The sequence below is a fragment of the Trichechus manatus genome, unplaced genomic scaffold (genome assembly GCF_000243295.1).
Source record: "Trichechus manatus latirostris isolate Lorelei unplaced genomic scaffold, TriManLat1.0 scaffold00133, whole genome shotgun sequence".
In the NCBI taxonomy this organism is placed as follows: Eukaryota; Metazoa; Chordata; class Mammalia; order Sirenia; family Trichechidae; genus Trichechus; species Trichechus manatus.
This window is the reverse complement of record NW_004444069.1, coordinates 1,761,048-1,774,812: the sequence shown is the minus strand read 5'-3', so window position 1 is coordinate 1,774,812 and position 13,765 is coordinate 1,761,048. Positions and strand designations below refer to the sequence as shown.

The 13,765-nt window shown below is 54.1% G+C and overlaps 1 protein-coding gene across 1 annotated transcript in view; it reads left to right on the top strand.

Moving 5' to 3' along the window:
• Positions 1–13,765, top strand: part of NPHP4 (nephrocystin 4) — a 115,709-nt gene that overhangs the window by 93,417 nt on the left and 8,527 nt on the right. Inside the window, 6 exon segments of the mRNA XM_004385101.1 lie at positions 850–1,030; positions 6,108–6,233; positions 9,253–9,461; positions 9,782–10,008; positions 10,455–10,644; positions 11,485–11,568. Of these exon segments, the coding sequence (XP_004385158.1) occupies positions 850–1,030; positions 6,108–6,233; positions 9,253–9,461; positions 9,782–10,008; positions 10,455–10,644; positions 11,485–11,568 (1,017 nt within the window).

Sequence of the window (13,765 nt, the reverse complement as noted above, 5' to 3'; positions counted from 1 at the left end):
GGTGAGGTGGGCCGTTGTGGCTGTATTTTAGCTTGAGGGGGCAGGGAAGTCCCCTCCAAGGAGGTGACAAGCAGGCCAGTCCCTGGTTACTCTAGAGACCAGGCATTCCAGAGAGTGCAGAGCCCTGAGGCCAGAATGAACTTGGCGGGTCCAGGACCAAGGCAAGGATGGTGTGTCCCCACTGCAGCCTTCTTAGCTCGTGAAGAAGGTGCTTCATAACCTTCTAGCTCTCACAGGCCGGGTGAACTCCGAACCCTCAGTCTGGCATGGATATCCTCGCCATCCAGCCTCCACACCATGCTCAGCTTGCCTCCCTGCTGGTCCCCACGGTCCCTCTTCTGCCACACTGGAGCCCACTACTCTGTCTGGGTGTCCTCTGGCTCTGAGCCTCGGCGTGGCCTGCTGACCAGCCCCCATCCCCTTGCCCTGCAGGCTCGTCTCCATTCTGAGAGCTTCTGCAGGTCCCCTGGGGGCTCTCACGCTGCCCCAGACCTGGATCACCTGGATCTGCTCATGTTCTCTCCTGGAGGGGTAGTTCCTCCAGGGTGCTTGCCAAGCCATCTGTGCCCCTGGGGCTTAGTAGGGCTTGTGCATTGGTCAGTTTGGTTGTGTTTTATTAAAGATTTATGAAAAAGACTACCATCTGAAGGGCTCATATTCTAAGAAGTAGTGGACTTCTGCCTGATGTACAAGTTTGTGTGCTCTTTGGGTTCTTGTCCCTCCCCATGCTACACCTCCTCTTCCTCAGTGTCCTTTCTTGGTGGGTGGGGAGCTCCTTCACACCTGCAGGGGCACCTGGAGGTGGGCTGTGGCCCCGCTCTGGCTCCTGAACACATTTTTCTTATGCAGCATCTCCTCCGCCAAGGGCGGCCGGCTGTCCAGGTCTCGCATGAGCTCGAGGTGGTGGCGACGGAATACGAACAGGACGTGGTGGTGGTCAGTGGAGATGTGACCCGGTTTGGCAGCGTCAAGCCCATTGGTGTCCACACTGTGGTGAAGGGCCGGCTGCACCTGACCTTGGCGAACGTGGGTAAGAGCCTGGCATCTGTGCTGGCCCTGGGCTGTTTCCTGGGCTGTTTCCCCTGCTAAAGCATCATCTCCCTTGGGAGCAGACACATCCTGAGCATGGTCTGATACTCTTAGTAGGAATTCAGCGGGATTCCTGTTAGACTGCTCCTGAGGGTCTGACCTTGGATCCTGAGGGTCTGACCTTGGCTCCTAAGAGTCTGACCTTGGCTCCTGAAAGTCTGACCTTGGCTTCTGAGGGTCTGACCATCCTCACTAAAAGTGTGACCTTGGCCACTGAGAATCTGACCTTGGCCACTGAGAGTCGGACCTTGGCGCCTGAGCATCTGACCTTGGCCCCTGAGAGTCTGACTGGGCACTGAGTGCTGGGTGTCCCCTAGTTCATATCTGATCAGGATTTGAGACCACTAGTCAACTTGGTCTTGCATACATTTTGTTTCTTGATGCTATTCATTGGACATCTCTGTGACAGCCTTAAACAAAGTGAATAGGTTCGAAGGGAGATGTTCGTTTGGAGTACCAGCCCACAGCGCTGCTCATCAAGGAGGAGAGAGAAGGGAAGAGAAGTGCTCCTGAATGTTCGCACTCTTGGGAACAAGAGAGCATGGAAGTGCATTCTCTGAGCCTGGCTGCTTATCCGAGAAGCTGTGCCCTGACTCCCATCATCCCACAGCCTCAGCAGGGAGGGCGGGCAGGGTGGGCTGCACATGGCTCAGGATGGGTCTGCCTGGGATGTCCCAGAGGCTTTGACTGGGGCCCCTGATGCAACAGGGGCTGGTGACGGGGCTGGTGGGCAGTGGGGCGTGGGGCTGGTGGACAGAGGGGTATGGGGCTGGTGGGCAGTGGGGCGTGGGGCTCGTGGACAGAGGGGTGTTGGGCTGGGCATGCCTGCTGTGTGGTCTCAGGCCATGGGGCCAACAGGAACCCTGTGGGGTCAGTGACAAACCAGCAGGCTGTCCTCAAAGGGACTCTGGAAGGATTGAGGCTTTTTCTTGGCAACACTGAAAGCACAACAAAAAACAAGTAGGTTTCTGGAGCCCTGTCTGGATGGGAGTCAGACCTCTTTGTCATTTTATTAGGGAATTTTCCATTCCTCAAAACCCAGCCTGATTCTAAACCCTCAAGCCTCATGGGCCTCCTCCGCCTGTGCCAAGGCCCACAGCGCAGCTGCAGCTGAGGAGCCCAGAGCACACAGCTCATTAGGTCTGGTTGAGGGTGTCTGCCTGCTCGTTTACAAATGTAAAATCTGAGGCAGCTTTGAAAGTAGACAATATGGAAACAGCAAAACTCAATTAGGTCCTAGAGCCACATGTGAGCAGCGGACGTTATTCAAAAGTTTCAGCAACGGCCAGCCCAGCGTTGCAGGGAGCATTCTGCTTCCTAGACTGTGCTGGGTGTTTTTACATTTAATTCACAGCCCACAAATGTGCAGTGACTCCAGGTTCTAAAATCTTATCGGCAGAAGAAAGATTAGCTCCATTATATACTATCTTAAATTGTCATTTTCATACTTTGCCTGCAAGAGAGAGATAAGCTCGTGGGGAAGAGAGTCGGTGATACCCAGTTTGAGAGGCTCGGCTGCAGCCCTGCAGAGGGAGATTAGTCAAGGACAGACGCCGGACACAGCACACTTCGTGTCAGTGCTGCGCGCTTTGATTTCCTCAGTAAACTTTGCATTTTTTGGGGGAAAAAGAAGTGTCGTGGCCTTTATTTTTTTTATAAAATCGGTTATTATGCATTGAGCAGCAAGAGCGTGTCAGCAAATTGGATGACGACTGTGTAAGTCTCCAGGACAGCAGAGAAGGAATCACAGTGAGAACCTCGGTCCTGGACATCCAGCCTCGGCTTGACGTGGACGGCGCCCCCGTGCTTTTACCTGGAGGTCACGTTTGAGAACAAAATGGAAGCATCCGCTGCAAATGGCGCCGCCTTGGTGCCGGCCAGCTCCCCCCAGCTCCCCTGCAGATCTTCATATGGTGGTGGGACATGGCTTGGTGGCTTTTCATCTTATACAGGGTCTTTGACTTTCTAAACAGCCACTTCACAAGTTTCTTTCGATTGTCTCTTGTCGCATAGGGATTGCTGGGACCATGTTATTTTCTTTGATCCCAGGATCATGACTGAAACAAGATGACAGTCTGCTGGGAGCCCAGTTGTCACTTATCTTCTGTAGCCCCCTGGAGGGACTATCCTGGGGATGCAGGGGCTGCCCTGGCTCCCACCTCAGGTGGTGGCTCCGTAGGTCTGGGGTTCATCTTCTCAGGGGATGCATGTCAGTAAACCACATATGACATGGAGAACCATGAGCTGAAGGGCTTGGACAGATGACCAAGGGTTGGGTCAGACGCTTGGCAGGTGACGTCCGGGCTCCTGCAGAGAGTGTGGGCAGTGGCAGGGTGGCTCAGCCTGCTTGAAAGACATTCCTGCTCCTGTAGCATGGGGGAGCCCAGGTGTAACTTCCGTCTCCCTGAAGGGGCACGAGCTCTGTACCAGCTTCTGATCGTAGACCGTGCCCTGGAGGTGTGCAGCCTCTGCCCGCTGTACTGTCCTGTGTGAGCGTGCACATGCTCCTCCATGTCAGCCCAGAGCATTCCCATCATGTAAGAAATCATTGCATCTGTGTAACTATGGTCAGAGGAGGTCGTAGTGCAGCCCGCAGTGCCCCTCGTCTGTCCATGTTGTGACCCCATGATACACTGGCCACGCGCTGTGGGAATGGTCACTGTGAGCACCCTGGAGGGCAAGAGCTCCGGCAGTGCTGCCCGCTGGGCCTCAGCTGTCTAGACCCGACCCTGACCCGGCAACGGTTTCCTGGTTTCTGTCTGCCTTTCATAGGGGAACACGCTACCAGGCTTACCATGGGCCAGTGGTCATTTCTGTTAGATGTGGGTGGACCAGAGTCCTCCTCACCACAACTTATTGGGTCATGGTGGCCGAGAAAGCTACAGAAGATCCCCAGGCCTCCCTCAGGGTGGAATGAACCTTGTTGCTACCTGAGGGTATGGGTAGGTGGCCATATGCTGGCGACACTACCAGGTGACTAGGCGGCTCACTCCTTCTTGGCGCGGAATGGAACAGAGAACTGGCCAAGATGTGCCAGCCCTGCAAGAGTCACCAGCCTGCTGCAGATTCCTGCAGGAAGAAGCAGCACAGAGAGCAAGACACCTGGACTGCCTGGGGTTGGTTGTGGGTAGGAAACTGAAGGACTGGGGTCCAGGTGGAAGGCTGTGAGTGTCAGTGCCCTCTGTCCCTTCGACACCTGGCTTTTGCCTATGCTGTCCCCTCGCACATCTGGGACTCCCTGAGGCCTCTGACCATTTCCTGCTTGTTGTGATGTTTGCCGGGACCTGCCCAATGGTGGAGAGATGACCGAGTGGGCTGCTGAACGGGCAAGTCCGAGTTTCCATCTTGCTCCGGAATGTATTCTTTGACTTAGAAGATAAACAGGCCACGAGAGGTGGACAGCCGTCTGTGCACAGGGTGCTGGCACCCAGGGTTGGTTTCTTCAGGATGGGATCACGGCACTTTGATGATGAGCTGCTGTCAGGGTCAGATGGCCCCAAAGAGGTGAGAAGATGTGTTTTGGCCTAAATATCAAGGCTTTATGCTTTAATTGGAAGGGGAAGATGGAAAACTCCAGTACAGAGTGTAAAAGCGGAGGAGGAAAGTTGGTGAGTGGGGCAGACAGAGGAGAGTTCCTTGGGGTTCTCAGGAGGAAGCAGCAAGGACAAGGCTGAGGACAGCTCTTCCCTGAACACTTGTCCCAAGAAGGCAGTGTGGGCAGGCAGGAGTGGGCATGTAGGTGCCTGTGAGCAGCCCATGACCCCAATGCTGGAAGCACACACAGGCGTCTGAGGTGGGTGACAGGAGCGAAGCCGTGCCTTCATGAATGCGTAAGTGGGCTTCTGAAGAGATGGGGTGCCTGTGCTGTACCCTAACACATTATAAACTGACCCAGAGGTACACAGAACAGAAGAGTGAGGGATGCCACTACTGGGGCCCTGGCTGGAACTGTGTGCCCAGCACCGAGCTCCCACTTGAAAACTGCAGCCTCCCTAGCAGCCACGGAGCCTACCACTCGGAGCTTTCCCCGTGGCCAAGGGCAGGCAGGTGGACCAGAAGAGAGGAAGAAGATGCTGAGCTGAGTGGGGCCTGCACCCTCCCCCACCCCCAGGGCAGAGGGAGGGGGGGAGGGGAGGGGAGGTAGAGGGGCTGAGATAGAACCCAGGGAGGGGGCTCCAGCTTCTGTCAGCTCCCAGGAAGGCCGCCATGACACCCCTTTGTCTGTAAGTACTCAGCACTACCTCGTTGGGAGTGGGGTGAACAGTGCCTGCATCCTGCATTTGAGACTGTGTGGTTCATGTGTAATGTGCCATTAGGTGTCCTCTGCCTTACCCCAGATAGGAGTGAAAGGTACACTGAGAAGTAGTGAGTCCCAAGGTGGGGGCTCTGTGGAGGCAGGGGAAGCCTGCCTGGGGCCCTGGCCCGCTGGCTAAATTGAGCAGGTGCCGCTGGCAGCCAGCCCAAGGAGAACATGTCAGACACATGTTTATCCCATTAAAGCAGCATTGCTTCTCTTCAAAGGTCTCTTTTATGAAAACAGCTTCAGCGAAGATTTCACTTGTTTAGCATCTTTTACAGTTAAGTGTATCTGGAGTCAGACACTGCCGTGTGGAAGTGCACGAAGGCCTTCCCCTAACAGTATGGTGGTCAAAAGCCTGGGTTTAGAGTCTAGGAAACACTGCATGTTGTGAGGCTACTAGGGTTGATCTAGAGACCAGCAAATAAGACTCAAAGTTAGCGCCCTGAGCATCACGTGGTCTAATCCATCCTGGGGAAGCAGGGCTGCTGCTGAGAGTCTGAAAACTGGAGATGGAAATGTTCCAATGAAAATAAGCCCCGCTGTCACCTCTCAGTTGCCAACCAAATGTAGAATAGAGTGGGATCACGGGACACTGGTATATCAGAGGGCACACACGGGACATTTGGGAGCTAGAACCCCATGGGGAATTATATTGGTGAGTCTAATATTGCCAGACTCTTTTGGGGTATTAATATTTTATGCCGGGTGTGTGTTTTAGGTCATGTGTGTGAGCAGAGGGTGAGACATTCCAACTCGTTGCCACCATCCAGATCGAGGGTCATCTCCAACGACGGGACCAGCAGCTTCCCAGGAGGCAGCCTCCTCATGAAGGGATCCCTGAGATGTGAGTAGGGGGCTGGGTGGGAATGGGGAGAGTAGGCAGGTGGCTGAGGATGGGAAATAGTGTATGTGTGTGTGTGAGTGGGCGGTGGTGGGTGGCTGATACCGCTTTGGTGAGAACGAGGCTGCCTGGCCCCAGGCCCAGGGCCCTGCCTCAGTGGCCCTACTGGCCTGCTGGTCACATATGCTCACTCCACGGATCAAACCCAGCACCCTAGTTGGGGTCTGTGGAAACGTGGCTGTGTGACTTTCATAGAGAAGTTGTCCTCCTCCAAGTGGTATATGTTTTTGGTTAGCTGCTCCTCTGCCGAGGAAGAAAAAATGAAAAAGTCAGGAAGAACATAGACTGATTTTTCAAAACTAATTTGAGACTCCTCGTGTTGGGAGGAGGAGGACTAAACCAATTATTAAGGTTGGGAAATGAAGAACTTGGTTTGGTAAACATATTCTCCACAGCAGGGAAGCTCTGAAGTGTTTCTGTCCCCTTAAAATGACCCCACAGTCTTGAATATTAAATACTTGTCATTGAATTGAAAGTGGGAAGTGCACTTTAAGTAGCATTTACCCAAATGTTGCAGATCATCTTGTACGAATCCAGAGCTGCCATGAGCTTTCTTGTGTTGCTGGGCTGCTGGCTTTGCTGGCTTTACTGCATGCTCCAGGAGGGAGAGTCAGACTGGGTCTTCTTAGAACCAGAAGGGCCTTGGGGACCATCTTGTCCTTGGACCTCTGACCAGGCGTGCGGGTCCTTAGAAGGACTTGAGGATCCCACAAGTTCCCTGAAGCCCCAGGCAGAACTTTGAGGGTCCTCACACATTCTACTGGGGATGGGGGCTCTGTATGTTCAGGTTCTCCAAAGGGTTGACAGTCTGTCCTGGCCCAGCGTCCTCATGTTAATATTGAAGAAACAAAGGCAGAGAGAGGCTAGCTGACCTGCTCATTTACCTAGTTGGAGGCAGCGGACTAGAACCTGGATTTCCTGCTTTGGGGTCCATGTGTCTCCATCCCAGCTGGCCCCAGCAAGGCCTCTGACTGCCGGGAGAATGGAGTATTGTTTCCCCAGAGTGGAGGGAGTTGAGGCAGCCCAACACTCCAAGAACAAGGCTGAGGTTATATGTGAAACCCACAGCTGTGGGGCCCAGCAGGTCAGGGTGTCAGCACAGGAATCCAGAACCATGAGTCTCTGAGGCTGGTCCTCCATCCCCTCCTTTGATCAAAACCACTGGGTGGGGCTCTGGAATTAAGAAGTGTGAAATTTAAAGAGCGCCTCAGGGCTTCCTGGCTCTCAGTGAGTATAGCCCCATACTGTCATTCTAAAATGTTGTTTCTGGTTTCACAGAACTAGGAGAGCAGTAAGAAGGGGTGACTGCAGGACTGTGGGCTGAGGCAATTCCGCCCCAGAGACGGGCAAAATGTTCATTTGGGGTGGCCATTTAAGATGCCACAACCAACTCATGTCATCTGAAAAGCAATTAAATGGCTTTAAAATAGAGTGGTGGCAGGGAACCTGGAAATAGCACTTGTTTACGTGTAACTGAGGAAGAGGTGGGTGAATGAGGGGAGAAAGATGGTGTCATCACAGGCGGAAGCATCAGCATGCGGCTGTGGGTGTAGATGAGAGAACATGGGAGCCGGAAGAGGATCCACAGTGGCGTTTGGTACCTAAGGGCCAGGAAGGACCCCATGCCTAGGTTGGGACATCCCTTCTCACTTGCCCTGCCCACGCTGGTTGAGTGACTGTCCTGGGACCTAATGTGTCAGCTGTGACGTGGAAGGTGTGGCGTGTGGCCTAGCCCCAAGCACAGCTCCATTGGTGCCATAAGCCCAGCGCTGGGTCGTGCAGAAGAGAACCCAGCAGTGTCCTGGGGTGGTTGGTCTTCTGCCTGCCGAAGCCAGGCCCCCTTTGGGTTCTTTGATCAGCTAAAAGGCTTCCGTGTGTGCCCAGAGTTTTGTGGAGTGGCCCCAAAGGAAACAGGCTGCCCTGGAGGCCAGAGTCCGGGGGCCGCACATGAAAAGCCTGAGGTGAGTGCTAGGGCCGGGCCCAGCTTATTTCTATTTAGCGCAGCTGCGGAGGTGTTGGGCCAGGGGCACAAGCTCTTGGGGCCTCTGATTCCTTACCAGGACTTGGAGCTATTGACATCCCACATGGGGGTGTCTGAGAGCATGGATGGGGCCTCGGGTACAATGGGTGTGGGTGCCCTTGGCACCTCTCCTGTCTCCGGAGGAGCTGGGCATATTGGCAGAGAGGGGTAGGCCTGGGTGCAGGTGTGAAGCAGGACCTGTAAAACTCCTGAAAGTGTGAGGTCCTGGAGTCCTGACTTTTTTCCCTAGAAAGCCACGCAATGGTGTATTAATGAATGCACGTCTAAATTTCCAGACCAGAAGGGCCCTCATGTTAGTGGCTGGCACGGGAGGGACTGTGGAGGTGAGGTTTATGTTAGAGGGTGGCACAGCAATGGCTGTGGAGATGAGGTTTATGTTGGAGGCTGGCATAGGAGGGGCTGTGGAGGTGGGGTTTATATTGGAGGCTGGCTTGGGAGGGGCTGTGGAGGTGAGGTTTATGTGGAAGGCTGGCACGGGAGGGGCTGTGGAGGTGAGGTTTATGTGGGAGGCTGGCACGGGAGGGGCTGTGGAGGTGAGGTTTATGTGGGAGGCTGGCACGGGAGGGGCTGTGGAGGTGAGGTTTATGTGGGAGGCTGGCACGGGAGGGGCTGTGGAGGTGAGGTTTATGTGGGAGGCTGGCACGGGAGGGGCTGTGGAGGTGAGGTTTATGTGGGAGGCTGGCACGGGAGGGGCTGTGGAGGTGAGGTTTATGTGGGAGGCTGGCACGGGAGGGGCTGTGGAGGTCAGTGTGGACAGTTGCCTCTTTACCAGCATCCGAGAAAAACCTAGATCTGACCCACAGGAAGGCTCCAAGGCTCTCTGGGACTCCCTTCCGGGATGAAGTCTTCTGGGAGGCTTGTCACCTAATGAGCACACCTGTATGTGCTGATCTCTGACTCTTTCTTTGCACCTTCCAGCAGGAAAACGTGTGGTCCAGGCCCAGAAACTGGCTAACGTGGACAGTGAGCTGGCTGCCATGCTGTTCACCCACATGCAGATGGGGAGCCGGAACCCCCAGAGTGCTGGCCGCGAGGCAGATGCTGTCCGCAGGCGCAAGCTGGAGAGAATGCAGTCGGTGCGCCTGCGGGAGGCCAGAGGAGAGCTTGGCGGCCAGAGGAGCAGTGTGCTGGTGAGGGATACAGTGTGGGGGTGGGCTGCGTGCAAGGGAGGGCCGTGTGTGGGGAGGGTTGCGTGCCAGGAGGCTGGGCAGCCAGATAGACCACTCCGCACCCTTGCGGTGGACCACACTGAGGGCAGAGAGAGAGAACCCCACATGGAAGTGAGGAGGGGTGAGGCTTGGGGAGGAGGCTGCCCCACCAGTGGGACCCACCCCCAGAGCTGGAGGTGGACCAGTCCCTCAAACCACATGGTGGAGAATGGGAGGGGTGGCTCCTGGAGCACCCAGGACCCTGCACCCGGTCAGCCCCCGTGTCTGCCCCTGCCCCACAGGCTCAGCAGAGTGTCCGAGCACAGCACTTGCGGGACCTGCAGGTCATTGAGGCCTACCGCGAGCGCACGAAGGCCGAGGGCATCGCCAGCCTGCTGAGCCTGGCCATCACCACCCAGCACACACTATACACCTCCCTGGGCACCGCCGAGTTTTTCGAGTTTGCCCTTAAGAACCCTCACAACACGCAGCACACGGTGACCGTGGAGATTGACAACCCTGAACTCAGGTGGGCGCGTGAGCCCCTCCCCCGCCACCCAGGGGGAGGCAGCTTTGTGTTGTGGGCTGACTGTGGACTTCCGGCTGAGCTGTTTTTCATGTCACTTAGGCCAGGCTGATTTAGGCTTTCTACCACTGCTCTAGACCCTGGGTGGTACAGATGGTTTAACATGCTTGCTGCTAACCAAAGGTTGGCAGTTCAAGTTCACCCAGAGGTGCCTCGGAAGAAAGGCCTAACGTTCTACTTCCAAAAAATCAGCCACTGAAAACCCTGTGGAGCACAGTTCTACTCTGACACACATGGGGTGGTTATGAGTCTGAGCTGACACCACGGCACCTGGTTACCGCTGCTCTGAGTACTGGCCTCAGGTGAGTGGGGTGTAGTCTGCCTGCACGGGACTGGCTCGGGAGAATGAGTATTTATGCCTCAAGCTCCGTCTCCCCGTCTCCCTCCAGCGTCATCCTGGACAGCAGGGAATGGCGGCACTTCAAAGATGCGGCTGGCCTGCTCACGCCAGTGGAGGAGGACATGTTCCACCTGCGTGGTGGCGGCCTGGCCCCCCAGCTGTACCTGCGCCCCAAGGAGACCGCCCACATCCCCTTCAAGTACCAGACTTTCTCTCTTGGTCAGCCGGCTGCAACACAGGTGGGGGCGCTCTTCTCCCACGCATTAAGGGGGCTTGTCACCAAGTACCCTGGGGCAAGTTCCATCTGGCCAGTGAGGGTGGGACACCGAGACCTTTGCATTATTTGTACATTTCCTCCCGTGCCTGGGGTAGCCATGGTTTGCTTAGCCATCGTTGGTTCCACTTGTTCAGTGAGAGTTTCTTGGGTGCCTGCTCTGTGCTCACAGCCCAGGTGGTGGGTGTCAGGACAGGTCAGCTGGCCTTCTCTTAATTATCTGCACTTAATTGGTAAAGGAGCCTTTTCTTACATCTCACTAGGGCTAATGGGCTAGAATTCTCCAGCATTTTTCACTCTCCAGTTAATGCTGTTTTTTCTCTACAAATGCAAAGACTCCTAGGTTTCGCTTAAAGGCCGTGTATGTGAAGTGTGTGAGGGGGGTGGGACAGATTTTGGGGGCACCCAGAATACATGTGTCTCCTTATTTATTGGCCTCTTGAGGCCACTTCTTCAGGGTAATCATTGTCACTTCAGATGGGCTTGTGGAGTTCCCAAAGACTTGAAGATCTCAATGCTGGCCCGTTGGGTGCCCTTTCTGGAGAAGCGGCTGCGTAGGGCAGTGGCAGACCTGGGCTGCATGTTGGACCTGTCTTTTGTTAGCTGAGTGACCTTGGGCTGGGTGGCTAATCAGAGCAGCTGCCCCTGAGAGCTACTGGGAGAAGTAAATGAGATACTGTGCCCGGCCCCCGAGTCCAGTGCCACCCGGCGCAGCACCCTGCACTGTGGCAGCTGTGATTTCAAGTAGAAGCACTCATCACCAGCGACCCCACCTTGACCTGCTTGTGCTGGTTGGTTTCCATAGGCCTCTGCTGAACTGAGGCCCGAGCAGGGCGTGGACACCGAACCTCCCTGGAAGTCTAGTGCAGCGCCCACGAAACATGCTAAGGTAGGTGGGTGGAGGGAGCAGACACCGAGTCCAGGTGTTCTGTGGTCTTGGGGACTTGTGAGCGGGTCCGAAAGAAGTGGATCATGACTCCCTCTTAGCTCTCCCATGGGCCTTTGTCCGCCTGGCCCCTTGTGCTTCTATGTCTCTCCTAGAAGAGGGCCCGGGGCTGAGGGTCTAGGGCCAGGGTGGGGGCAGAGGGTGCCCAGAAGTGGGTTTTTCTTTTTCATGGTAGTCGTGGCAGTGATAGCTTCACCCAGATGCTGTTACAGCCTCCTGAGTGGGTGGGTTGTCCTGGAAGCATCTCCTGCCACCTGCCTTGCAGCCCTTTGTTGCTCTGCTGCAAAGGCCAGTGTGGCCGTGAGGGCTGCAGGCACTCGGCCCTCGAGGCACAGCTGTGTCAAAGTGTGCAGCACTTCTGGGCCTGGCCCACAGCCTTACCAAGTGGCACAGAGTCAGCACAGTCTGTGTGAGCTTGTCACTTCCGGGAAATAAGACTTGGCCCTGGATTAAGGTGGTGCCCATAAGGCTCTACTTCTCAGTGTTTGCTGTAGGGATGTCCTGAGAAGGAGCTTGGTCCCTGCCGTTTTATAAGAACTTCTGAAGAGATTTTAATTATTTGGGGAAAAAAATACCTTTTGTAGTAGTTTGAAAGTTAAAAGAAATCAACAACTCTCCTTTGCACAGACATTGCCCACACCTGCCCCTGCCCCAGACTGAGGCCGCGCCCGTGCAGCTCTGCTTTCCAGTCTGGCCCTGACAGCAGCCCCGGCCGGCTCTGGGCCTACCAAGTCCAGCACCGGTGAAAACTTGCTTTATTCTATTTAAATGTGGAGCTGTGGTGTGGCCTTTAGTCTAAGGAGTATGTCTGTTCTTTATTTACCACTGTAGATTAAATTTGAGAAGCTAGTGTTTTTTTCTTATGTCAATTTGGAATTTTAAGCCAAATCCTAGCAATCTTACCAGTTGACCTATGATTATATCAGTGTACATCTTTAACAGATAAGGACTTTTCTTAACCTCAGAACCACTGTCATTGCCCCAGTGAACAACCAGTCCTTGGTATCAGCTGATGTTTGCTCCATGCTTACTTTCTCTGCTGGCCTTTCTGCAGTTGGTGTGTTTGGGTCAGGATCCCTGTCCCCATCACTCTCTCTATGGAGTCTATGTGGACCAGCCACCTGTGGAGGCCTCAGTAGCCAGTGTCCTGCTGGGCTCAGGGGCCGTCACCTGATGCATCTGTTACACGTTCTCCACCAACAGTCCACCTGACGCTCCACTGCCCACACTGTTATTCCATCAGGGGTTGGGAAGGGGAATGTCCAGTTCTGTCATTCTTCCTGCCTTTCCTATCTGTGACTCTTCTGTAAAAACAGGAGCTTTTTCCCGTCAGCATTTGCTCCCTGAAATAGACTTTGTGCAAGAAAGGATAGATGTTTCTTTCCCTTTATTTATCAATTTTCACAATAATGAGTTGTGGCCTAGCAACCTCCAACGATGACTGATTGTTTGGCATCTCACTGTGAACTTGGGTTTTGTCCTTGATGTGTTTCTCAGGCTGTGGCGGTTGCTTTTCTTCAGAGCTAAGACCATCTTTCTGGCCAGTGGGATTCTTTTCCAGTGAGCTCCTGAGCCTTTAAGTTCAAACTTCAAAAAAAGTTGTAAGAATAGTGCGAAGACTTTCTATGTATCATTTACCCGTATGTCCCAATTATTAACTTTTTACCACATTTGCCTTATCACTTTCTGTATTTATGTATATTTTTTTCCTGAACAATTTGAGGATGAGTTATTGACATAATGCTCCAATTCTTCATGAAATGTAACGTTTGTATGCCCTCAAAATAGGACACTCTTCTGCATAGCCACAGCAGAGCCATCAAATGAGGACTAAGTCTCATATAATCTCATTTCTAGGCCCCATCTACAATCCGCCAGTCACCCCACAATACTATTACAGGTCTGGGGTCTAGTCCAGGCTCACACCGTGTGATGTGATCATGTTTTGCAGCCCCTTTCCATCTGGTACATGCCCCCCTCCCCCGCCTAGTCTTCCTTGTCCTTCATAGCCTTGATGTTTTCAAAGAGTTGTTGTTGTCCCATCGAGTTGGTTCCAACTCACAGCAACCCTATGCACAACAGAATGAAACACTTCCCGGTCCTGCACCATCCTCACAATCGTTGTTATGCTTAAGCTCAT